At 42.9% G+C, this 27525-nt stretch overlaps 1 protein-coding gene across 1 annotated transcript; it reads right to left on the bottom strand.

The window, feature by feature from the left end:
- Positions 1-3456: 3456 nt before the first annotated feature.
- Positions 3457-23440, bottom strand: LOC115796600 (Fc receptor-like A). The gene is made up of 12 exons (XM_030752966.1): positions 23339-23440; positions 23225-23260; positions 20829-21089; positions 20504-20749; positions 13623-13717; positions 12203-12215; positions 9448-9606; positions 9260-9333; positions 7998-8054; positions 3995-4022; positions 3670-3846; positions 3457-3557 (listed from the first exon to the last, which is right to left on the bottom strand). Exons 1-12 carry the CDS (start codon positions 23385-23387, stop codon positions 3457-3459), a joined length of 1296 nt encoding a protein of 431 aa, XP_030608826.1. The 5' UTR covers positions 23388-23440.
- Between the last annotated feature and the right edge of the window lie 4085 nt (positions 23441-27525).

Here is a 27525-nt window from a genome sequence, read left to right as displayed (position 1 = left end):
CCATGTTCTTCATAAATGTGTCCCACAGTCTGCTGTCAGAGTGATGCAGGTTTAAAGTGTGACAGAAGAAGGTTACTGACCTTGGTTTGTGCTGCAGCTCAGCAGTGAGATCAGAACTAAAGAGAAATTAAACTCAGGTCAGAGTTTCACATTCAACAAGACAGCAGAGCCATGAAAACACAGAGTGAACTTACAGAGCAGACACAGCAGAGACGATTCCTCCATCCTGCTGCTCACTGACATCACACCAACACTGAGACCAGCTCACAGCATTAAAACCCTCCTCTTCCTCTTCCTCCTCTTCCTCTGTGTCAGGCATCATCCCTGTGAGGCCTTCACTGACTCTCCAACCTCCTCTGACAGAGTTTATTGCAACTCTTCATTGACAGTTAAAATGCAAATAGAATTATCAACTTTATTAATGAAAGCACTGGTTTTATTATATTTCAGATTAACAGAAACACATTTTATCTGTAGCTGACAGCTGACATGCTTTAAGCTACAGGAAGTGAGTTGAAGGTGGAGTTGAAGGTGGTTTCGTGCTTCTCTCTGTATCAGCCACTCACATGCGGTCAGAAAGGGAATAAACAAACTGTTGCACAACATCAGACAGCAAATCACACTCTGGTTAAAGCTGTGAAGCAGAGAGGAGCTGCTCACTCTGAGCTGTGTTAATGTACCTGCAGGTGAAAACACCATCAGCCATTATCCCCCCATGAGCACAGAAAACAATGTGACATGGGTTCAATGTTTGTTCACTAATGAATAAAATGGAATAAGGCTTAGATTGGCACAGAGGGATGGTGGTTAGCACTACTGCCTCACAGCTATAATGACATCTAGAATGTCCAGGTTTGATTCCACCTTAGCCCGGGCCTCTCTGTGTGGAGTTTGCATGTTCTCCCTGTTTCTGTGTGGGTTTCCTCCCACAGTCCAAAGACACGCAGTTAGTGGGGTTAGGTTAATTGGTCACTCTAAGTTGCCCATAGGTGTGAATGGTTGTCTGTCTCTCTGTGTTTGCCCTGTGACAGTCTGGTGACCTATACAGGGTGTACCCTGCCTTTTGCCCTATGTCAGATGGGATAAACTCCAGCCCCCCTGTGACCCTGAAAAGAAGAAGCAAATGGATGGATGGTTTAGATTGTTCATTTTCACTGTGTGGCTTTGGCAGAGCTTTGGAATAACTTCTAACTAATAACTAGATATTATCAGCTAAGCCCAAAACTGGTGGAAAAGCTGAAAGTGTCATGATTTACAGGTTTTTGAGACAGACTCATTAAACCACAAATGAACTTTTATCGTGAAGATTCAGGTAATCAAAAGGGAAACATCAATAAAAATAAATTCCAGGCAATGAAAGTAATCGTAAAGACAGTGAAGAACACAAGTTCAGAGCAAACACAGAAGGAAGGCAAACAAAAACACAAGATTACTTGACAAAGAAGAGAAGCAACCTGAGGGTTTAAATACACATGCAGTGATCAGGGAGACTGGAAACATGAGGTTAGTTCAATTCAATTCAGTTTTATTTATATATTGTCAAATCACAACAAACAGTCACCTTAAGGTGCTTCATATTGTAAGGTAAAGACCCTACAATAACTGGATCAATTAAAACTACTCAAAATTAACAAGACAAGGGAAGTAAAACTGAAAACAAGACACAGAAGACAACATCAACAAAAATAAATCAGGAAGTAATATAGAAGTGTGGAACGACTAACACAGAGACTGGGATTAACCGCTTGATCAGAGGCAACACAGGGGAGGCAGGAAAAACTGAAGCACCAGGAATCAAATACAAACTGCAGCTCTGAACATAAACAGAAACTAGATTTCAAACACACCAATAACTGAAGACTAAAACTGAGACTATAACAATAAGGTAATGAACCAGGAAAAGACTGTGTAGCGGCAATCTTCAGACCTTCATTGCTGCTTCTGCAGGATGTAAAGTCTCTGACTCGTGCTTTTAGGTGGCAGCTTTCAATAACAGTAATCAATAACAAGACAGACGTACAAATTAAAAAGGGTTATTTTACACAAACATGGTAACTGCACAACACAATGTGTCCTGTTGTAGTCCTGCTTACCTATTCCTGTTATTACTTTATGCAAATAAATATAAACTGCCAGCAGTGGTCAGAAAACTTGCTCCATTTCCTGTTTACCAGCTAAACTCCAAATTTGCCGGGTTGGCCCCACTACCCACTCCCATTCACAACAAATACCCACATTTTACGACAACAGAACAGATTCACAAGAGCAGCATGAACCAATAGAGCAAAATAAGTCCAAAATTCAGAATCACAGCACAGGACAGTCAAACCCTGGTGAAAGGCAACGCTGCAGAATTGTCCTTGGGACTGACCAGGTGGATGTGACAGAGTTCAGGGGGCTGACTGGGAGGCCACCAATGACAGAGACCTTCCGGGGGCTTGGCCAGGGGCCAACAACAATGGCAACGAAAAGAATCTGGTGACTTTCTTGGATGCCAATGACAACAACAAAGACCCTTTGGTGGCGTGGCCAGAGGCCGGCATCGATGGAGGAGGTGGGTCCCGTTAGGACGCCAGCAAAGGCGAATGAAGAAGGACCCATCTACTGTATGGGACTGGTGCAAACAAGTCGAGGCAGGAGAGCAGCACTGAAGCTGGAGCCCCTCAGGGGGCTGAGCTGAAGGGTGACAGTACAGTTTGGGCTTTAGGCCCACCAACTTGGGACCCACAGGCTCAGGTGACCCAGGACCTGCATACTCATACATGAGGGGATTCTGGTCATGTGGCAGGACACAGGCTGTTCATCAGGCATGGACTGTGCAGGACCCACTGAAAACTCTGTTGTCAGGGGCTGGCCAAGGCAAAGGCAGGTAAATGGGGCTCGGCATCAGCAGATGCAGGTGGAAAAGCAGTCTCTCTGGGATAGCATTTGGATTTCCCAGCACAGACTCAGTCTCTTATGTAACTGGTTCAGGATCAGTATGTGCCCTGGGCCTGGTAGCATCAGGTGCAGGCAGCAAAGCAGTCTGTGGCTCAGCCCTGGCATTGGCTGAGAAAGCACAGCTGCAGATGTGCACCTAGTAGCCAGAATCCTCAGAGCAGACTGGGCACTGATGTCGACTGACCCAGGTGAGAAGAAGGTGAGGAGTTGGCGAGGGTGCTGCTGCTGCTGCAGTGATGAGGCTGAAGGTTGTTGCCAAGGTCCTCACGTTCCTCCGATATCAAATCTGAACAGAGCTGCAGGTTCATTTAGAAAGTTAAATGCTTTGTATAATACATTAGTTACAAAGTTGCAGTGGTACACACACAGTCCATGATGGATATCCTCCTCTGAGCAGGAACATTTGCTGTTTATCTACATAAAAATATCCAGAAATGAACATCAGAGTCCATTTATTCAACAGAGGTGGAGAGGACAAAGTTAGTGAGACCCACAGAGAAACAACAGAGCTCTGATTCAGAAATGATGCTCTGTGGTGACATCAGTGATGACATCATCATACTCATCCAATACCTGCTCAGGCTGAGTGAGCAGGATTGAGTGATGAAGGTCATTTCCTGTAAAACAAACAAACGCTGAATATTTATCAGCTGTTAACTCATGAAGAGTTCAGACAGACAGTTAATCATCAATCATATTGGTTGATCAGGGAATGAAGCAGACTGTTACCTGTGGGTCTGCGTCGATATAAAGACACCATCAGAAGAGTGGAGATGAAATATGGACAGAACACCACAATATGGAGGAGCACTCTGAATGGAAGCTGGAAGGAGGAGGAGTCAGGAGGCTGTGCTGAGGAGGGGGGAGGAGTTGAGGTCCTGGGTGGGGCTGTGGGTTCAGGTCTACCTGCAGAGAGAATCACACCTGTTCAGGTGAATATGTTGATGAAATTTAATTCAACTGAATTTTATTCATATAGCACCAAATCACAACAAACAGTCGCCTCAAGGTGCTTTGTATTGTAGGTAAAGACCCTAAGAGTGAAGCTCCTCACCTGTGACAGTGATCCAGCTGGATGGAGACTCTCCATGACCGCTGATGTCACACTTGTAGAGGCCTTCATCAGACCTGGAAACATGCTGGATGGTCATGTGACCTGTAGGCTGCTTCCTGATGAGGGAGCCATCTTTATAGAAAGCAGCTGGGAGGTTGGAGGGAGTGGTCTTTGTTTGACAGAGCAGAGTGACGTCATCTCCCTCCATCACAGGGAGGACAGGACTCTGCAGGAACACTGATCCACCTCAACACAGAGACAAACTACAGCATTTCATCCATTTACACACAGCTTCATCAACACTAACTCCACACACTCAGCTTACCAGAGACTGTGAGGTTAACCATGTTACTGATGGCACCCTCTCTGGACTCACACCAGTAAACTCCACTGTCTGATGGATAAACAATGATGGTACAGGAAGAACCAGACCATCTTCCCCACTGATCCCCACACTGAGTCCTCTGTCGTCTGCTTGTGTTTCTCCTCAGAGTCCATCCAGCAGAGCTGTCGTCCTCCTCACAGCTCAGAGACACAAAGTCTCCTTCAAAGAACTGAGAGCTGCTGGGACTCACAGTCAGACGAGCTGTGAGGAAGAGGAGAGGACATATAGATTATGTACATTTTTTAGTAAGTGCACATATTTCACAACCACTGAACTGCTCACATCAGCTACTCTTGCTGATTGTTGAATGTTCATTGAAGGAGGTTTAAAGTGTGACAGAAGGAGGTTACTGACCTTGGTTTGTGCTGCAGCTCAGCAGTGAGATCAGAACTAAAGAGAAATTAAACTCAGGTCAGAGTTTCACATTCAACAAGACAGCAGAGCCATGAAAACACAGAGTGAACTTACAGAGCAGACACAGCAGAGACGATTCCTCCATCCTGCTGCTCACTGACATCACACCAACACTGAGACCAGCTCACAGCAATAAAACCCTAACTTTATTAACGAAGGCACTGATTTCATTGTTTTTCAGATTAATAGAAACACATTGTCTCTGTGTCTGACAGCTGACATGCTTTGAGCTACAGGAATTGAGCTGGAGGTGGTTTTGTGTCAGACCACTTCTCTCTGTATCAGCCACTCACATGCGGTCAGAAAGGGAATAAACAAACTGTTGCATAACATCAGACTACACGCCACACTCTGGTTAAAGCTGTGAAGCAGAGAAGAGCTGCTCACTCTGAGCTGTGTTAATGTAACTGCAGGTGAATAACAGGCAGCCATTATCTCCCCATTAGCTCGGAAAACAATGTGACGCGGGTTCAACTTTCATTCACTAATGACTAAAAATGATCTTTTGTTCATTAGTGATCTGTTTGTAGTCTGAATAAGGCTCAGGTTGTTGATTTTCAGTGTGTGGCTTTGACAGAGTTTTGAAAGTTAATAATATCTAGATTTTATCAGCTAAGACAAAACAGGTGGAAAAAGTAATAGTGTAAGTTGTAGACTCCAGGCTTCAGAGAAAGACTTATTAAACCAAAGGGAAGAAAGAATAAAAGAATAAAAATAAATTCCAAGCAATTCAACTAATCCCAAATACATTGAAGAACAAAAGTCCAGAGAGAGCTCACACAAGTAAGCCAAACAACAAAAACAACATTTCTTGACAAAGAAGAGATGCAAACTGAGGGTGTAGATACACAAGCAGTGATCAGGGAGACTGGAAACATGAGGTTAACCAGAATCAGCTGAAACTAATCAAGGTTATCGTGACAGGAGAAGCAAAACTAGAAACAAGACACAGAAAACAGCTACCAAAATAAAACAGGAAGCAGAATAAAAGTCGAGAATGACTAACATAGAAACAGGGACTTGACAGCGAGATCCAAGGGAACACAGGGGAGGCAGGAAAACCTGAAGCACCAGGAACCAAATACAAACTGCAGCTGTGAACATGAACAGAAACTAGATTTCAAACACACCAATAACTGAAGACTAAAACTTGGACTATAACAACAAACATGATCAACCAGGAAAAGGCTGCAACATAATAAGTTTATAAAACTCAGCAGAAACTCAAACATCTGGAAGGATCACAAAAACAGGAATAAGACAAAACTAAAAACTATAATGAACCCAATTCCAGAACCCAAATATTAACTAATACAAAAACTCAGAAACAAAACCTCAAAGTCCATAAGAGCTGGAGTGTTAGGACATCAAGAGAGACAGTCAGACTGAATCCTCCATAACAGCAGAATTAGAGAATCAAGAGAAAATTCCTGCAAGTTAGTTTACAAAGAAAAAGAAATTATTCTACAAGAAAAACAAGCTAATGAAGCCAACAGATGAGAGCAGATCACTTAATCAGTAACAACAAAGTGGGTCATAATTTAAAAGAGGTGCAGAGAAACACAAAAACTGCATTTCTTCTGTAACACAGGAGTATTACCAAAAAACAAAATGGAAAACAAGTCTAAAAATCAGAACCACAGGACAGGAGAGTCAAACCCTGGCAAGGGGCGAGGCCGTGGAACAGTTCTGAAGACTGACCAGGTGGCACATGGCAGGGACTAAGCATTGCACAGGCCAACCGTGAAGCCAGCAGAGGAGGCAAAACAGTTCAGGAGGCTGGAAATGGCGAGTGAAGTGGGACCATTCTGTTGGCTTAGAGGTGAGCTGGTGTAACTGGTCCACTTTAGGCAGCGGCGACCTAACTGCGTTGTGTTGTGTGAAAAGTACTGAAGGAGTTGACTTTCACTTTGACAGTTGGTGGTGGTGGTGGTGGTGGTGGTGGGGAGGGGGGGGGGGTATTCTCCCAAAGCTGTCTGTCTGTCTGTTTGAATAAACAACAAAAAAAACAGTACAGCAACTGCTTGACATCAAGCCTCCTCGTGCACACCTCTCCTCAGCAGCGCCTCCAGCCGACTGGTTAGGTGTGTGCTATCATAACACATCTCACTAACTTTATAAAATACTTAAAAATACATATAAACAGATAATGAACAAAAAAAAATGTATGGCATCATGATCATATAACAAGTGCTCAATAAAACAATTCTGCTTAGGGAGAACTAATCTTTAACCCACCAGTGGCAATTTTATAAACACTTTTTTGAACAATGAATAAACAGGGAATATGAACATTACTAATTACATATTAAGTGCAAAAACAGATCAAAAAATTAACAAAATAAACAAATATACATGCCATAAATCAAAAAGGGAGCTCACATACCTGTTTGAATAAACAAAAAAACAATACAACAACTGCTTGACATCAAGTCTCCTCATGCAGACCTTTAAGAGACAGAGGACCAGCAAACTGCATGAGAAACTGCCTGCCTGCAGCCTAGCTGAAGATCGGCACATTAGCACGTCATAATAAAGTGCTGTACTCGACAGAAAAAAAACAACAGTGGTTCACATTAAGAACATCCAACAACATTACAACGTGGTCTGTGAGTATAACAAGCAAGCTTTGAACTGTTTTTTTTAACACTTTTACTGTGTTTAACTCGTCCGTAATCAGGAGCACGAGCATAACCCCACCTCTCCTCAGCAGGAGAGAGGCGCGAAACCACAGGAAGTCAAAGGTCACACAAAAAAAACAAAAGCTACCAAAATAAAAATACAGAAAACAAATGCATATGTATGAAAAATAATAACAAAACCAAGTAACAGAGGATGGATTTTTGGTGAAACACAAATAAATCTTATCTTTTCCTTCTCACTGATGGTGTGTAGCCATCCTGCAAAATTCTGTTCACCTGTAAAAATCTGTTCCCCCTGTGTGGGCAGCGCGCACTGCAGCCAGAGACGTGGATCCGACAGTCTTCACGGCGCTTCTGGTTGATTTCTCGGTAAAACGACACCGTAAAAGACTTGCTGGTAGATTAATTTGTTCCCATGTTATGGAGGGGGAACAGAATACTTCGGATGGCTGAAACATTTGGTTCCCCCCGTGTAACTTTGGCAAATAAAGAGCAAATATTTTCATATTCACAGGAGTTGTTGTCCTTGATGAGAGGAATAAACACTGTAAAAGACTTTTACCAAGAAATCAATCAGAAGCGCCGTGAAGACCGTTGGATAGGCCTCTCTGGCTGTGCGCTGCCGACACAGGGGGAACAGATTTTCACAGGGGAACAGAATTTCGCACAAGATTTTTGAGCGCAGTGTACCACATAAAATTGGTTTAAGGTCAGTAAGCACAACAAGAATTCATACATAAGGCGCACTGCCGATTTTTGAGAAAATGTAAGGATTTTAAGTGCACCTTATAGTCCGAAAAATACGTTAATCGTCAGCATATGGATTGATCAGTGAATGACTCAGAAAGTTACCTGTGGCTCTGTGTCGATATAAAGACACTATATGGAAAGTGGAGATGAAATATGGACAGAACAGGTGAAACAGCAGTCTGGTCACAAGGTGAAAGGATGAGGAGTCAGTAGGACGAGGAAGGGTGGTGGGTGCGGCTGTAGTTATAGGCTTATCTGTAGAGAGAATCCCACTTGTTCAGGTGAATGTGTGGATCACAGAAGTAGTGAAATCAGAGAGGTAGCTGGTAGCTGACACACGGGAGGTGAGCTGGAACAGGTTTATACCTCACAACTTCTGACATTTGGTCAGAAAGAGAGTAAAAATAAACTGTGTGGCTGCTTATTTACTAATATTAATGAACAACAAACAAACCTTTATTAAGGTGAGGCAGGTAGCAGGTACCAACAGGCACCAAAAATCTAAGGCCATAAATCTTAAACCAGACCATCTAAAGGATTAAATATACACAGAGGTAATCAGAGAAATGGGAAACGCCGGTGTGAACAGCTGAAGCTAATCAGGGAAAAGGGGGAAAAAAAGTGGGAGATATGAGCTAGAATGCCAAACTAAACATAACAAGATTAAAGAACTAAATAGAAAAAATGATAATGAACTGAACTAAAGTATCAAACTCAAAATGCTGGGTTAGAGACAAAGAACCATGAAAACTTTGTCCAATCAGCTGGTCAGGAAGGAGATGCACAGACCATCAATAAAACAGAATGTAGTATATGTTTGGATTCCCCAAATATCTGATTGAAAAACAGCTGCAGAATTAATTTGGAAATAAACTGAATGGTTTGTACAGTAAATTAGTTACAGAGCTGCAGTAAATCCTCCTCTGAGCAGGAATATTTGCTGTTTATCTACATAAAAATATCCAGAGATGAAGATCAGAGTCCATTTGTTCAACAGAGGTGGAGAGGACAAAGTTAGTGAGACCCACAGAGACACAATAGAGCTCTGATTCAGAAGTGATGCTCTGTGGTGACATCATCATACTCCTCATCCATATCCCATCCCTGCTCAGGCTGAGTGGGTGGGATTGAGGCACAAAGGTCATTTCCTGTAAAAATAATATGTAGAACATGTATCAGTTTTTTACTCATGAAGATTTCAGACAGAGAGAGGAGTTCATCATCAGCATATTGATTGATCAGTGAAGGATTCTGAGTGTTACCTGAGGCTCTGTGTCGATATAAAGACACCATCAGGAGAGTGGAGATGAAATATGGACAGAACACCACCAGATGGATGAGCAGTCTGATCACAAGGTGGAGGACGGAGGTATCAAGAGGCAAAGATGAGGTGGTGGACAGAGCAGTGGTGCCAGGTGGTGCTGTGGTTGTAGGTTTACCTGCAGAGAAAACCCCACCTGTTCAGGTGAATGTGTGGATGAAATAAGAGGTGAAATCAGAGTGAAGCTCCTCACCTGTGACAGTGATCCAGCTGGATGGAGACTCTCCATGACCGCTGATGTCACACTTGTAGAGGCCTTCATCAGACCTGGAAACATGCCGGATGGTCATGTGACCTGTAGCCTCTTTCCCAATGAAGACGCCATCTTTGAAGAAAGCAGCTGGGAGGTTGGAGGGAGTGGTCTTTGTTTGACAGAGCAGAGTGACGTCATCTCCCTCCATCACAGGGAGGACAGGACTCTGCAGGATCACTGATCCACCTCAACACAGAGACAAACTACAGCATTTCCTCCATTTACACACAGCTTCATCAACACTAACTCCACACACTCAGCTTACCAGAGACTGTGAGGTTAACCATGTTACTGATGGCACCCTCTCTGGACTCACACCAGTAAACTCCACTGTCGTGTGGGTCAGTGTAGCTGATGTTACAGGAAGAACCAGACCATCTTCCCCATCCATCTCCACACTGAGTCCTCTGTCGTTTGCTTGTGTTTCTCCTCAGAGTCCATCCAGCAGAGCTGTCGTCCTCCTCACAGCTCAGAGACACAAAGTCTCCTTCAAAGAACTGAGAGCTGCTGGGACTCACAGTCAGACGAGCTGTGAGGAAGAGGAGGATGGACAGTGCTGCACACATTTGCCTTAATAAATGAAGCAATGATTTCAAAAGTACATTCTGTATTTACTTGGGTCGTCTTCATCTAATATTAAAATTAGTTTGATGATCTGAAACATTGAAATGTGACAAACATTAAAAAAAAAAGAAAATCGGGAAGAGAGCAAACACTTTTCTCTGGCAGCAATGTCATGTAAAGTTTTTGGCAATCAGACATCTTTTACAATCACTGAACTCCTCACATGCCCTTAGCAACTACTAATGATACTAATACTAATTTCTCTCATTAAACTCACTGTCACAGAGCAGGACTTGGAGGTATGTTTAATTTAAATAGTACAAACATCCTTTAGATTGTCAGGAGGAGTAAGATCACACTGATATGACTGAAGAGGAGTCTGTCTGCAGTTATCTGCTCCATGTTCTTCATAGATGTGTCCCACAGTCTGCTGTCAGAGTGATTGAGGTTTAAAGTGTGACAGAAGGAGGTTACTGACCTTGGTTTGTGCTGCAGCTCAGCAGTGAGATCAGAACTAAAGAGAAATTAAACTCAGGTCAGAGTTTCACATTCAACAAGACAGCAGAGCCATGAAAACACAGAGTGAACTTACAGAGCAGACACAGCAGAGACGATTCCTCCATCCTGCTGCTCACTGACATCACACCAACACTGAGACCAGCTCACAGCAATAAAACCCTCCTCTTCCTCTTCCTCCTCTTCCTCTGTGTCAGGCATCATCCCTGTGAGGCCTTCACTGACTCTCCAACCTCCTTTGACAGATTTTATTTCAACTATTTGTTAACAATTAAAATGCAAATAGAATTATTAACTTTATTAATGAAAGCACTGATTTTATTATATTTCAGATTAATAGAAACACATTTTGTCTACAGCTGACATGCTTTGAGCTACAGGAAGTGAGTTGAAGGTGGAGTTGAAGGTGGTTTCGTGCTTCTCTCTGTATCAGCCACTCACATGCGGTCAGAAAGGGAATAAACAAACTGTTGCACAACATCAGACAGCAAATCACACTCTGGTTAAAGCTGTGAAGCAGAGAGGAGCTGCTCACTCTGAGCTGTGTTAATGTAACTGCAGGTGAAAACACCGTCAGCCATTATCCCCCCATGATCACAGAAAACAATGTGACATGGGTTCAATGTTTGTTCACTAATGAATAAAATGGAATAAGGCTTAGATTGGCACAGAGGGATGGTGGTTAGCACTACTGCCTCACAGCTATAATGACATCTAGAATGTCCAGGTTCGATTCCACCTTAGCCCGGGCCTCTCTGTGTGGAGTTTGCATGTTCTCCCTGTTTCTGTGTGGGTTTCCTCCCACAGTCCAAAGACATGCAGTTACTGGGGTTAGGTTAATTGGTCACTCTAAGTTGCCCATAGGTGTGAATGGTTGTCTGTCTCTCTGTGTTTGCCCTGTGACAGTCTGGCGACCTGTAAAGGGTGTACCCTGCCTCTTGCCCTATGTCAGATGGGATAAACTCCCAACCTGAGGGTTTAAATACACATGCAGTGATCAGGGAGACTGGAAACATGAGGTTAGTTCAATTCAATTCAGTTTTATTTATATATTGTCAAATCACAACAAACAGTCACCTTAAGGTGCTTCATATTGTAAGGTAAAGACCCTACAATAACTGGATCAATTAAAACTACTCAAAATTAACAAGACAAGGGAAGTAAAACCGAAAACAAGACACAGAAGACAACATCAACAAAAATAAATCAGGAAGTAATATAGAAGTGTGGAACGACTAACACAGAGACTGGGATTAACCGCTTGATCCAAGGCAACACAGGGGAGGCAGGAAAAACTGAAGCACCAGGAATCATATACAAACTGCAGCTCTGAACATAAACAGAAACTAGATTTCAAACACACCAATAACTGAAGACTAAAACTGAGACTATAACAATAAGGTAATCTAACAGGAAAAGACTGTGTAGCAGCAATCTTCAGACCTTCATTGCTGCTTCTGCAGGATGTAAAGCCACAACAGAGGTGGAGAGGACAAAGTTATTGAGACCCATAGAGCCGTGTTAATTTCGTTGATGAAATATTTTTGTCATAGTTTTCTTCAACGGCCCTTATTTTATGATAAAGACGAGACATAATTAAATAAAAACTACCTAAAAGGATAAAAACGATGATGAAATTGACACTTTTGTCCATGGATGAAAACGAGACGAAAATGCTTGGCGGGGACGACATCCAATCAGAACTGATTTAATTTTGTGACAGGGCGGGACAAGTTAGGAAACCATCCTGTCAAACGCACAGTTGCACAAATTTCCCCTAAACCCGGGAAGACCAAACTAGCCTGTGGTTGGTCGTTCCTTCCGATAGAACTAAGTTATATAAACAGTGTCAGCAGGGAGAAAGAGAAGAGCCGATGTATGGACACATTTGTCCTTTGACGTTGTGACAAACAAAACGATGTGCAAACCATGTGAGGCGACTATCTCGGGTAAAAACACGACAAATCTTAAACGACATCTGCAAACCAGTCACCCAGATCTCCATGCAAAGGTGAGCATTTTAATGTCATGCAGGGTAAAGTGTTTTTCCCAGTTTAGCGTTTGTGTTTAGAGAAAATCTCCACACCGCGGTGGATTAGCCTTTCCTAATCTTAGTCCTGAACACTGCCCTGTACCTTTCAGAGCGTGTCCTGCTGTAAAACGCTCGTATTATCTCAGTAAGGTGGTGTTAATGATCAGGTGTGTGGGAAGCAGGTGAAACGCTAATGTTTTAATAAATGTTTAATTTTGTGTAAGTGTGTATAATGACTAATTCAAGGGAACTGAAGAAAAAACATTTAAACTTTACACCCTTAATATTTTAGTCGACTAAATCGACTGTAGATTTAGTCGACTATATTCTTACGATAATTTCGTCGACTAAAACTAAAACTATTCTGATGACTAAATTATGACTAAAACTAAATCAAAATTTGCTGTCAAAATTAACACTGGCAGAGAGACACAACAGAGCTCTGATTCAGAAATGATGCTCTGTTGTGACATCGGTGATGACATCATCATACTCATCCAATCCCTGCTCAGGCTGAGTGAGCAGGATTGAGGGACAAATGTCATGTCCTGTAAAAACAAACAAACAAACAAACAGTGAATATTTATCAGCTGTTAACTCATGAAGAGTTCAGACAGAGAGTTAATCATCAATCATATTGGTTGATCAGGGAATGAAGCAGAGTGTTACCTGTGGGTCTGTGTCGATATAAAGACACCATCAGAAGAGTGGAGATGAAATATGGACAGAACACCACGATGTGGAGGAGCACTCTGAATGGAAGCTGGAAGGAGGAGGAGTCAGGAGGCTGTGCTGAGGAGGAGGGAGGAGTTGAGGTTTTGGGTGGGGCTGTGGATTCAGGTCTACCTGCAGAGAGAATCACACCTGTTCAGGTGAATATATGTCTAACCCAGGTTGGGTTTTTTTTGCCATTGTATAGGTCTTTCGAGTGAATGTATCATTGCTCAAGAAGTTTTTTTTTCCCTTGTTCCATGAATGCACCATTTTCGTTGCCACGGTTCCTCTTGTCTACAGAGGGAGAAAACATGTTTTCTCACGGTCGGGAGAGCAGAACGGCTGTGAAACAGAGATTCGTTAAATTAAGTCTGTAACTGTAAGCACAGAAACCATATAGTTGGTACAGTGATGTGTAAATGCCACAAGGGGAGGATTAAGTTATGAAGAATTTCTTGGTAAGTCAGTACATTTATTTGCAACGTGCATTTGTATTTTTTCCTGTGTGAACATGGTGCAGATTGGAGTTCGTTATTAGTTTAAAAGAAAAAAAAATAAACAGGATATGTTTTTGTGTGAAATGTGGAAACTATGAGCTGCTATTGAGTTGTGAGCTTTGTTAGCCCTGTGGAATCTAAGCTAGCGCAGCCACATGGTTGTAACTTTTTTCGTGTTCCGGTGCCGGTGCCCGTGTTGTTCCCAAAACAACCGGCGAAAAGCTTAAGAACGGGCCTGCGTTTCCACCGTGTTTCTGTGAACCGCTCCTTTACGTATGAGTGTGGGCGGGTCCTCGTCTGGACACGGAAGCCGAAGCGCACAAACGTGGGAGAACACGCTCCCCTTTCTTGTGCTGCAAATACGTTTTACGGTCCAAACAAACTACTGCAGCATCTGTGTGCAGCACAGAGGGAAACACAGCGATCAGAGCAAGATGACAAGTACGCACTTTGTGTCCTTTTATCTGTGATATGAACTGATACAAAGCAGCAAGTTCAGCCTTAGAGCCCAACCTAATTCACAGCCGTGAAAATCGCTTCACTTTTCTCATGTAATACACATGTAATATGGTAGAAAACTTGATGTTGAGATGGTAGAGTCACGCCCTTCTGCCGCTTTCGTCATGCGTTCTTGGTTCGAGACCAGCTAGTTTGTGGGGCCCGAGTTGAACTCGTCATTCGGCCGAGCACCGAGTGCTTCCACGGTGGAAAACTCACCTAAAGGTTCAAATAAAGGCACCGGAACCCTGTTGGTGGGAAAGAGGCTTAAGAGAGGGTTCATTTACTGAATTATTTTATTTAAGAAATTAAGAATTGCTTGCACGTTGTGTGCAGGGTTTTTTTTTTGTCCATAGAATCTGCTTCTAAGGACTGAGCTGGGACGCCTGAGGACTGGATGCTGGAGATCTCTACCCAGGATGTTGTGTACCAAGGCCACCTGTAGCCAGGACGGTGGTAGGACCTGAAAGGATTTTCATTTTTTCCCCTTCTTCAGAGGATTTGTTAATTCTTCCTTGTTTACCTGAGATCTCAGAAATTTTATTTGATACTTTTCTTTGGGTCAAGAATGATTCCATAAATAACTGATGCATCAAAAAAAAAAAAGTTAGAAGTAACAGAATTCTAAACACTCTGACACAAGTGAACTTTAAGTGTATTATCTGGTATGGACAGTGTGTTTACAGGACATTATAGGGTGGTATTGAGCTCAATGAGTGTGAAAAAACTGAAAGAACTGAATTATTGTTTGTTGTTCTAAAAATAGTGTTTTGTTATGTAAGAACGTTGAGTGTGTTTCTTGTGTTTAGAGGGTTTTCCTTTGAAATTTATACCGCTGCCATCACCAATCTCCTATGAATCTAGGAGAAGTAACCCTAATAGTATATACTTTGGTTATTCCAACAAATCAGACTAATAGATTCTTGCAGCCTGGACTGCTGCGCTCTCAAAGGGTTACATATGGATGAAATAAGACATGAAATCAGAGTGAAGCTCCTCACCTGTGACAGTGATCCAGCTGGATGGAGACTCTCCATGACCGCTGATGTCACACTTGTAGAAGCCTTCATCAGACCTGGAAACATGCTGGATGGTCATGTGACCTGTAGCCTCTTTCCCGATGAAGACACCGTCTTTGAAGAAAGCAGCTGGGAGGTTGGAGGGAGTGGTCTTTGTTTGACAGAGCAGAGTGACGTCATCTCCCTCCATCACAGGGAGGACAGGACTCTGCAGGATCACTGATCCACCTCAACACAGAGACAAACTACAGCATTTCATCCATTTACACACAGCTTCATCAACACTAACTCCACACACTCAGCTTACCAGAGACTGTGAGGTTAACCATGTTACTGATGGCACCCTCTCTGGACTCACACCAGTAAACTCCACTGTCTGATGGATAAACAATGATGGTACAGGAGGAATTAGCTGATTTTCCCCATTGATCACACTTTGTCCTGTTTTCAGTGCTTGTGTTTCTCCTCAGAGTCCATCCAGCAGAGCTGTCGTCCTCCTCACAGCTCAGAGACACAAAGTGTCCTTTAAAGAACTGAGAGCTGCTGGGACTCACAGTCAGACGAGCTGTGAGGAAGATGAGAGGACATATAGATATATTAAATAAATGTCTCAGTAATCAGACACTTTTCACAACCACTGACCTCATACAGACTGCCTTTTTCTGTTGAACTTCACTGTTTCAAGCTCATTAGTTTAATTCATCAACTCCATATTTATTGTATCCATTCACTATCAATACTGAATAGTTAATACATCAAATAATCTGTCTTGCAAGAGACATTTCATTATGGAGCAGAAATCTTTGATTTAGAGAATTATGTGTATTTCATCAAAAGATGAAATGAACTCCTTTAGACTGTCAGGAGGAGTAAGATCACACTGATATGACTGCAGAGGAGTCTGTCTGCAGTTATCTGCTCCATGTTCTTCATAAATGTGTCCCACAGTCTGCTGTCAGAGTGATGCAGGTTTAAAGTGTGACAGAAGAAGGTTACTGACCTTGGTTTGTGCTGCAGCTCAGCAGTGAGATCAGAACTAAAGAGAAATTAAACTCAGGTCAGAGTTTCACATTCAACAAGACAGCAGAGCCATGAAAACACAGAGTGAACTTACAGAGCAGACACAGCAGAGACGATTCCTCCATCCTGCTGCTCACTGACATCACACCAACACTGAGACCAGCTCACAGCAATAAAACCCTCCTCTTCCTCTTCCTCCTCTTCCTCTGTGTCAGGCATCATCCCTGTGAGGCCTTCACTGACTCTCCAACCTCCTTTGACAGAGTTTATTGCAACTGTTCATTGACAATTAAAATGCAAACAGAATTACTAACTTTATTAATGCAAGTATTGATTTTATTATATTTCAGATTAATAGAAACACATTTTGTCTACAGCTGACATGCTTTAAGCTACAGGAAGTGAGTTGAAGGTGGAGTTGAAGGTGGTTTCGTGCTTCTCTCTGTATCAGCCACTCACATGCGGTCAGAAAGGGAATAAACAAACTGTTGCACAACATCAGACAGCAAATCACACTCTGGTTAAAGCTGTGAAGCAGAGAGGAGCTGCTCACTCTGAGCTGTGTTAATGTACCTGCAGGTGAAAACACCATCAGCCATTATCCCCCCATGAGCACAGAAAACAATGTGACATGGGTTCAATGTTTGTTCACTAATGAATAAAATGGAATAAGGCTTAGATTGGCACAGAGGGATGGTGGTTAGCACTACTGCCTCACAGCTATAATGACATCTAGAATGTCCAGGTTTGATTCCACCTTAGCCCGGGCCTCTCTGTGTGGAGTTTGCATGTTCTCCCTGTTTCTGTGTGGGTTTCCTCCCACAGTCCAAAGACACGCAGTTAGTGGGGTTAGGTTAATTGGTCACTCTAAATTGCCCATAGGTGTGAATGGTTGTCTGTCTCTCTGTGTTTGCCCTGTGACAGTCTGGTGACCTATACAGGGTGTACCCTGCCTCTCGCCCTATGTCAGATGGGATAAACTCCAGCCCCACTGTGACCCTGAAAAGAAGAAGCAAATGGATGGATGGTTTAGATTGTTCATTTTCACTGTGTGGCTTTGGCAGAGCTTTGGAATAACTTCTAACTAATAACTAGATATTATCAGCTAAGCCCAAAACTGGTGGAAAAGCTGAAAGTGTCATGATTTACAGGTTTTTGAGACAGACTCATTAAACCACAAATGAACTTTTATCATGAAGATTCAGGTAATCAAAAGGGAAACATCAGTAAAAATAAATTCAATGAAAGTAATCCTAAAGATGGTGAAGAACACAAGTTCAGAGCAAACACACAAGGAAAGCAAACAAAAACACAAGATTACTTGACAAAGAAGAGACACAACCTGAGGGTTTAAATACACATGCAGTGATCAGGGAGACTGGAAACATGAGGTTAGTTCAATTCAATTCAGTTTTATTTATATATTGTCAAATCACAACAAACAGTCACCTTAAGGTGCTTCATATTGTAAGGTAAAGACCCTACAATAACTGGATCAATTAAAACTACTCAAAATTAACAAGACAAGGGAAGTAAAACTGAAAACAAGACACAGAAGACAACATCAACAAAAATAAATCAGGAAGTAATATAGAAGTGTGGAACGACTAACACAGAGACTGGGATTAACCGCTTGATCAGAGGCAACACAGGGGAGGCAGGAAAAACTGAAGCACCAGGAATCAAATACAAACTGCAGCTCTGAACATAAACAGAAACTAGATTTCAAACACACCAATAACTGAAGACTAAAACTGAGACTATAACAATAAGGTAATCTAACAGGAAAAGACTGTGTAGCAGCAATCTTCAGACCTTCATTGCTGCTTCTGCAGGATGTAAAGTCTCTGACTCGTGCTTTTAGGTGGCAGCTTTCAATAACAGTAATCAATAACAAGACAGACGTACAAATTAAAAAGGGTTATTTTACACAAACATGGTAACTGCACAACACAATGTGTCCTGTTGTAGTCCTGCTTACCTATTCCTGTTATTACTTTATGCAAATAAATATAAACTGCCAGCAGTGGTCAGAAAACTTGCTCCATTTCCTGTTTACCAGCTAAACTCCAAATTTGCCGGGTAGGCCCCACTACCCACTCCCATTCACAACAAATACCCACATTTTACGACAACAGAACAGATTCACAAGAGCAGCATGAACCAATAGAGCAAAATAAGTCCAAAATTCAGAATCTCAGCACAGGACAGTCAAACCCTGGTGAAAGGCAACGCTGCAGAATTGTCCTTGGGACTGACCAGGTGGATGTGACAGAGTTCAGGGGGCTGACTGGGAGGCCACCAATGACAGAGACCTTCCGGTGGCTTGGCCAGGGGCCAACAACAATGGCAACGAAGAGAATCTGGTGACTTTCTTGGATGCCAATGACAACAACAAAGACCCTTTGGTGGCGTGGCCAGAGGCCGGCATCGATGGAGGAGGTGGGTCCCGTTAGGACGCCAGCAAAGGCGAATGAAGAAGGACCCGTCTACTGTATGGGACTGGTGCAAACAAGTCGAGGCAGGAGAGCAGCACTGAAGCTGGAGCCCCTCAGGGGGCTGAGCTGAAGGGTGACAGTACAGTTTGGGCTTTAGGCCCACCAACTTGGGACCCACAGGCTCAGGTGACCCAGGACCTGCATACTCATACATGAGGGGATTCTGGTCATGTGGCAGGACACAGGCTGTTCATCAGGCATGGACTGTGCAGGACCCACTGAAAACTCTGTTGTCAGGGGCTGGCCAAGGCAAAGGCAGGTAAATGGGGCTCGGCATCGGCAGATGCAGGTGGAAAAGCAGTCTCTATGGGATAGCATTTGGATTTCCCAGCACAGACTCAGTCTCTTATGTAACTGGTTCAGGATCAGTATGTGCCCTGGGCCTGGTAGCATCAGGTGCAGGCAGCAAAGCAGTCTGTGGCTCAGCCCTGGCATTGGCTGAGAAAGCACAGCTGCAGATGTGCACCTAGTAGCCAGAATCCTCAGAGCAGACTGGGCACTGATGTCGACTGACCCAGGTGAGAAGAAGGTGAGGAGTTGGCGAGGGTGCTGCTGCTGCTGCAGTGATGAGGCTGAAAGTTGTTGCCAAGGTCCTCACGTTCCTCCGATATCAAATCTGAACAGAGCTGCAGGTTCATTTAGAAAGTTGAATGCTTTGTATAATACATTAGTTACAAAGCTGCAGTGGTACACACACACAGTCCATGATGGATATCCTCCTCTGAGCAGGAACATTTGCTGTTTATCTACATAAAAATATCCAGAGATGAACATCAGAGTCCATTTATTCAACAGAGGTGGAGAGGACAAAGTTAGTGAGACCCACAGAGAAACAACAGAGCTCTGATTCAGAAATGATGCTCTGTGGTGACATCAGTGATGACATCATCATACTCATCCAATACCTGCTCAGGCTGAGTGAGCAGGATTGAGTGATGAAGGTCATTTCCTGTAAAACAAACAAACGCTGAATATTTATCAGCTGGTAACTCATGAAGAGTTCAGACAGACAGTTAATCATCAATCATATTGGTTGATCAGGGAATGAAGCAGAGTGTTACCTGTGGGTCTGCGTCGATATAAAGACACCATCAGAAGAGTGGAGATGAAATATGGACAGAACACCACAATATGGAGGAGCACTCTGATTGGAAGCTGGAAGGAGGAGGAGTCAGGAGGCTGTGCTGAGGAGGGGGGAGGAGTTGAGGTTTTGGGCAGGACTGTGGTTTCAGATCTACCTGCAGAGAGAATGACACCTGTTCAGGTGAATATGTTGATGAAATTTAATTCAACTTAATTTTATTCATATAGCACCAAATCACAACAAACAGTCGCCTCAAGGTGCTTTGTATTGTAGGTAAAGACCCTAAGAGTGAAGCTCCTCACCTGTGACAGTGATCCAGCTTGATGGAGACCCTCCATGACCGCTGATGTCACACTTGTAGAGGCCTTCATCAGACCTGGAAACATGCTGGATGGTCATGTGACCTGTAGGCTGCTTCCTGATGAGGGAGCCATCTTTATAGAAAGCAGCTGGGAGGTTGGAGGGAGTGGTCTTTGTTTGACAGAGCAGAGTGACGTCATCTCCCTCCATCACAGGGAGGACAGGACTCTGCAGGATCACTGATCCACCTCAACACAGAGACAAACTACAGCATTTCCTCCATTTACACACAGCTTCATCAACACTAACTCCACACACACAGCTTACCAGAGACTGTGAGGTTAACCATGTTACTGATGGCGCCCTCTCTGGACTCACACCAGTAAACTCCACTGTCTGATAGGAAAACAGTGATGTTACAGGAAGAACCAGACCATCTTCCCCACCCATCTCCACACTGAGTCCTCTGTCGTTTGCTTGTGTTTCTCCTCAGAGTCCATCCAGCAGAGCTGTCGTCCTCCTCACAGCTCAGAGACACAAAGTCTCCTTTAAAGAACTGAGAGCTGCTGGGAGTCACAGTCAGACGAGCTGTGACGAAGAGGAGAGGAGATATCTGTGCCATGAAAAAGTATCTGCTTCATTCCAGATTTCTTGTTTCTTTCCTTCTTTTTCTTGCTTACATGTTTCAGGTCATCAAACATATTCTAATAATAGACAGAAATAACCTGAGTAAATACAATCAATCAATCAATCTTTATTCCAGACACAAAGATCTTCCATATTAATGTAAAATAAGGGAGATAAAACACATACAAAAAGATAAATAATATAACAAGGTCTAAAAAAACAGAGTCACAAATAAATGATGATGGCAGTGATTCCACAATCTCGAAGTAAATCTGACTGTACTCAGTGCAGGGTTTAATAAAATTGCAATTATGCCATTGCATGACACAGATAATCTACACATACACCTGTACATGTGGTTTCTGAGCACAGCAGGACATGTGGGTACAGCAACATTTACAAACTTATGGCTAGCACTACTCCAGTTAGGTAGTTTGAGTAGTGGCCTAATAGCGTCTTTGTATGCTACATAAAGTTTCTGTATGCTGCCTCTTTTGTATTGTTGCCACAAATGGTCAGTATACATTGGAGTACAAAAGGCTTTAAAAGGAGCTGTTTTTACAGAGGGTGAGCACATACCAAATATTCTGATCAGCATATTTGCTTGTGCATACATCATACCATACTGCCTATAAATGTCACGCTCATCAGACAGGTCATCATTTATGTAATGCCCCAAGTATTTAACCTCAGATACAAAATGCAGTTTTTAAATGATGATTTCAGTTATTAAGGGGGAAAAAAAGCTTTTCAAACCTACCTGGCTCTTTGTGAAAAAGTAATTGTCTCTGAAACTTAATAACTAGCTGTGCCACCCTTCACAGCAAGAACTGCAATCAAACGTGTGATTAGTGGCAATGAGTCTTTCACATCGCTGTGGAGGAATTTTGGCCAACTGTTCTTTGCAGAACAGATTTACTTAGTTACTCTGGAGGATTTTGAAGCATGAATGGCCTGTTTGAGGTCATACCAAAGCAGAGACCATCACACTACCACCGCCATGTTTGACTGTTGGTCTGATGTTTTTTTTAATGAAATGCTGTTAGTTTTACATCAGATGTCATTGATGCATTCTTGGAGTAATTTTGATAGGCTGTCCACTCCTGGGAAGGTGCAAAGTTTTCTCCATTTGTGGCTAATGGCTCTCATCATAGTTCAGTAAAGTACCAAAGCCTTAGAAATGGCTTTGCAACCCTTTGACTGACTTTAAGTTATTTTTTCATTCAGTAGGCCTGGCAGTAATCAGGTCTGGGTGTGGCCTGAGTCAAGCTTACCAAAACATGTGGTTAATCCAAGTTAATTTAAGATTTTTTCACATTGGGTCATGTTGTTACGATAATCTTTTTTTCACTTTTTTTCACTAAATCATCATTTAGTGCACTGCATTTTATTTTCATTTGGGTCGTCGTTGCCTAATATTAACATTTGTTTGATTATAATGTAAGTGTGCCAAATATGTAGAAAACAAAACAAAATCAGGAAGGGAACAGATACTTTTACATGGCACTGTTGCCATATCATGTACAATTTTCAGTAATCAGACCTCTTTTACAATCACTGAACTCCTCACATCAGCTGTCCTTGCCCACTACTGGATGCTTAATAAATCCCATGTTGTTTCTTGTATTGGACTCACAGTCAAAGAGCAGGAGTTTTATGCCCGTTTGATTCAAATGAGACAAACATCCTTTACAGTGGTTCACAAAGACACAAACATCAATACAAGAGCAGTAAATTTAGGTCTGAGTAATGAGCAATATCACAAACTAACCAGCTCCTATTACCAGATTTACTTCACTTTTTATATAAATGAATACATTTATACAGATATGTAACTATGCATACTTGTGAGTAATTTCAAACTGAATTTCTGTTACCACTGCGGGACCCCTGCAGTACCTTCACAGCCCTCCAGAGGGCTGTGGCCCACACGTTGGGAACCACTGCTTTAAACTATCAGTAAGGCTAAGATGACGCTGACATGTTTGTAGAGGAGTCTGTCTGCAGTTATCTGCTTCATGTTATTCATAAATGTGTCCCACAGTCTGCTGTCAGAGTGATTGAGGTTTAAAGTGTGACAGAAGAAGGTTACTGACCTTGGTTTGTGCTGCAGCTCAGCAGTGAGATCAGAACTAAAGAGAAATTAAACTCAGGTCAGAGTTTCACATTCAACAAGACAGCAGAGCCATGAAAACACAGAGTGAACTTACAGAGCAGACACAGCAGAGACGATTCCTCCATCCTGCTGCTCACTGACATCACACCAACACTGAGACCAGCTCACAGCAATAAAACCCTCCTCTTCCTCTTCCTCCTCTTCGTCTGTGACTGGGTGTCAGAGTTGTGGTCAGGGGTGGATTTCTGTGTTTGGCAACATCAGCATTTGTGTGATTCTTCACTGACTCTCCAACCCCCTCAGACATTTTGCAGCTCTTTTTTTTTAACAATTATAACAAAATGAAACTCTTGAATATATTCTCTGGAGCTTGAAAAAGGCGACTGGACTTCTTTTTGTTTCTTGAAGACGTTTCACCTCTCATCCGAAAGGCTTCTTCAGTTCTCAACCAAATGGTGGAGAGACCCAGGTATTTAAACCCCTGTGGGCGTAGTCCCCTGGAGGTGGTTATGACCCTCTATTGATCATGTGCTTGAACACATGTGCCCAGGTGTGAAGGGGGCGTGGGTCATATTTAATCAGTGGTTTCAGTTGAAACCAACTTAGGACTCCGCTCCATTGTTTCCTGTGGCCTATTGAGGTCACTGGAACAAAGGTGTGAATGGGGGTTGAGACGTCTGGGAAGGGAGCTCAGGACAGCACTGTAAGCGGGGGAAAGTTGGTGACGTAATCCACCTCCTCTGTTCAATGATGGTTGTTCACAGTGGACATAGATGGCTTCTTTCACTCCTCTTTCAAACCATCTGTTTTCCCTGTCCAAAATGTGGACATTGGCATCCTCAAAAGAGTGCCCTTTTTCCTTCAGATGCAGATGTACTGCTGAATCTTGTCCTGTCGAAGTGGCTCTTCTATGTTGTGCCATTCGTTTGTGAAGAGGCTGTTTGGTTTCACCAATGTAGAGGTCCGAGCACTCTTCACTGCTTCTTGAATATATTAATCAAAACATCAATTTCATGAATTATGTTTCTGATTGATAGAAACACATTGTGTCTGTAGCTGATAGCTGACATACAGGAAGTGAGCTGGAACACGGTTTGTACCACACAACTTCTCTAAGAATCAACCACTGACACGTGATCAGAAAGAGAGTAAATAAACTGCAGCTGCACAACATCTGACTACACTTCATGCTTTGGATAAAGCTGTGAAACAGATGAGCTGCACAGTCTGAGCTGTGCTAATGGAAGTAAAGGTGAACACACACACACACACACACACACACACACACACACACACACACACACACACACACACACACACACACACACACACACACACACACACACACACACACACACACACACACCAGTTTAACAGGACAGAGAAAGTTAAACCAGGAAAAAGACACAGAAGACTTCCAGAAGAAGTGGGAAACGAGTAACATAGTGACAGGAACTTGTTAGCAAGATCCAAGAGAACACGGGGAGGCCGGAAAAACTGAAACTCCAAGAATCAAATACAAACTGCAGCTCTGAACATGAATAGGTTTTAAACACACCAATAACTGAAGACTAAAACTGAGACTATAACAATAAACATGATCAACCAGGAAAAGGCTGCCACATAATAACTTTATAAACTCAGCAGAAATTCAAACCTCTGGAAGGATCATGAACACAGGAATTAACCAAAACCAAAAATGAACCTGAATCCAGAACCCAAATATTAACTAATACAAAAACCTCACAGTCCATCACAGCTGGAGTGTTAGGACATCCTCCATAACATGAGAAAGGAAAAATTCCTACAAGGTAGTTTAAGAAGAAAATAAAATATCCTACAAGACAAAAAGGCTAATGAAGGCAGCAGCTGGAAGCAGATCATGTCTTCAGTAACAACAGAGTGCGTCATAATTTAAAAGAGGTGCAGAGAAACAGAAAAACTGCATTTCTACTGTAACACAGCAGTATTAGCAAAAACTAAAATGAAAAACAGGGAGTCCAAAACTCCAAACAAGTCCAAAATTCAGAACCAAAGTACAGGAGAGTCAAACTGTGGTGAAGGACAAGGCCCTGTAACAGTTTTGGGGACCCTCCAGTCGCTTGGCCGGAGGCCTGTTTACATGACAGTGTTGTGTCATTTTGCAGTTGTCGTTTCCAAAGTGTAGCACATTTACACAGAGACATTTTAGAAACAATCTCCGTTTACACAGAAATGCAAAACGCTGAAATCGGTGCAGTTCCTATTTCCAGGCCACAAGTTGGCAGTGTGGATATAGGAGCTGCAACCATAATGCGCATGTGTGACTGTCCCCGATTCCAAAAAGCTTTATTTGTTCACAGGGAAACAGAGGCCAGAGCATTTCAGAAACGCACCACTCTGGTGCCCATTTCCAAAAATTATGTTTTCACTCCATTCTCATGTAAACGGGAGGCCGAAACACATCATAACTTAGCCATTTTTATTTGGAAACATCGTGTAAATGGGGCCTGACAATGACAGTCGTGAAACACTCGTGAATCTGCGAGTACTGTTTATCAATTTGCACATACGTGGAAAACTGTGTCCGTCGCAACCATAGAACGCATGTGGGAGTCACCCGTTTTCAAATCACCCCGATTTCAAGCATTTACACAAGAACGGAAGCTGGTGCATTTCTGAAATGCTCCACTCTGGACCCCGTTTTCGAAACACATCATTTTCACTCCGTTTTCGTGTAAATGAAAGGCCGAAACGCATCAAAACAGCGCCGTTTTCATTTTGAAACGGTGTCGTGTAAACGGGGCCTGAAGCTGCAGCCTCTCAGGGGGCTGAGCTGAAGGCTGACATGACAGCTTGTGATTTAGATCCACAAGCTCAGATGTTATTGTAACAGCTGAAAGTATCAGCCACCAAGGCCAGGGATCGACATCAACCAAACCAGGTGGTAAGACTGGCAAGGAACTGGCTAGGGTGCTGGATTCCTCCTGCAGTGATGAAACTTGGGTGTTGGGCAAGACTGAACAGTGTCACAGACGAGTTTACTGAAAGAAAAGGGATCTTAAGTGTACAGGAGGGCAGGAAAAGTGAAACTCTGGAAATAAAATGACTATAATTACAATTTATGAAAGAGGACAGAAGTAAAAGAGAAAAAAATCATAGAAAACAAAGCAGGAGATATAAGCTAGAATACCAAACAGAACATAACAAGAATAAAGAACTAAGTAGAAAATATAATAATTAACAGAACTAAAGTATCAAACTCAAAACGCTGGGTCAGAGACAAAGGACAATGACAACTTTGTCCAATCAGCTGGTCAGGAAGGAGATGCACAGAGGAAACACCAGCAATCAGAATCAGAATCAGAATCAGAAGGTTTTTATTGCCATATGGGTGAACAGGTTCACAGCATTAGGAAATTGCTGCGGTACTTCGTGCTTACAGAAAAAAAAAAACAAAAAACAAATAAGTATAAAAACTATAAGACAATATACAAGTATACAAATTGCAAATATACAGAGATATTAGAGCTTACAAAATATACAGTGCAGAGACTAATATTCCACTAATATGTACATCAGTGCAAACAGACAGGTGCATAGACATAGGGTCATCAGCGTTTGTGGAGGGTGGTGGTAGCAGTCTTAGGGTAATTGTTCATGAGTCCAACAGCAGAGGGGAAGAAACTGTTCTTATGGCGGGAGGTTCTGGTCCGTATGGACCGTAGCCTCCTGCCTGAGGGGAGAGGGTCAAAAAGTCTGTGCCCAGGGTGAGAGTGGTCGGCTATGATCCGACCTGCACGCCCCAGTGTCCTGGAGGTGTACAGGTCCTGGAGAGATGGGAGGTTACAGCCAATCACCTTCTCAGCAGAGTGCACAACGCGCTGTAGTCTCTGTTTGTCCCTAGTGGTGGCTCCAGCGTACCACACAGTGATGGAGGAGGTGAGGATGGACTCAATGATGGCAGTATAGAACTGCACCATGGTCCTTGCTGGCAAGTTGAATTTCTTCAACTGCCGCAGGAAGTACATCCTCTACTGGGCCTTTTTGATGACAGAGGTGATGGTGGGCTCCCACTTGAGGTCCTGGGTGATGGTAGTTCCCAGGAAGCGAAAAGAGTCCACTGTGGTGATGGGGGTGTCAGTCAGGATGATGGAGGGTAGAGGGGCTGTGTGCTTCCTAAAGTCCACTATAATCTCCACTGTCTTCTGGGCGTTCAGTACCAGGTTATTGTGGCTGCACCAGGACACCAGACGTTTGACCTCCATCCTGTAGGCCGACTCGTCCCCGTCTGAGATGAGT

Source organism: Archocentrus centrarchus, chromosome 18, assembly GCF_007364275.1.
Source record: "Archocentrus centrarchus isolate MPI-CPG fArcCen1 chromosome 18, fArcCen1, whole genome shotgun sequence".
NCBI lineage: Eukaryota > Metazoa > Chordata > Actinopteri > Cichliformes > Cichlidae > Archocentrus > Archocentrus centrarchus.
This window is presented reverse-complemented; position numbering and strand designations above follow the sequence as displayed.

Excerpts from the sequence above, each read along its gene's own strand:
- LOC115796600 (XM_030752966.1), bottom strand. The coding sequence starts at position 23,387 with ATGTCAGTGAGCAGCAGGATGGAGGAATCGTCTCTGCTGTGTCTGCTC. Across the intron at positions 13,718-20,503 it reads AAGCTGGATCACTGTCACAG|GTAGACCTGAATCCACAGCC; the intron begins GTGAGGAGCTTC and ends TTCTCTCTGCAG. Across the intron at positions 9,334-9,447 it reads ATATCGACACAGAGCCTCAG|GAAATGACCTTTGTGCCTCA; the intron begins GTAACACTCAGA and ends TTATTTTTACAG.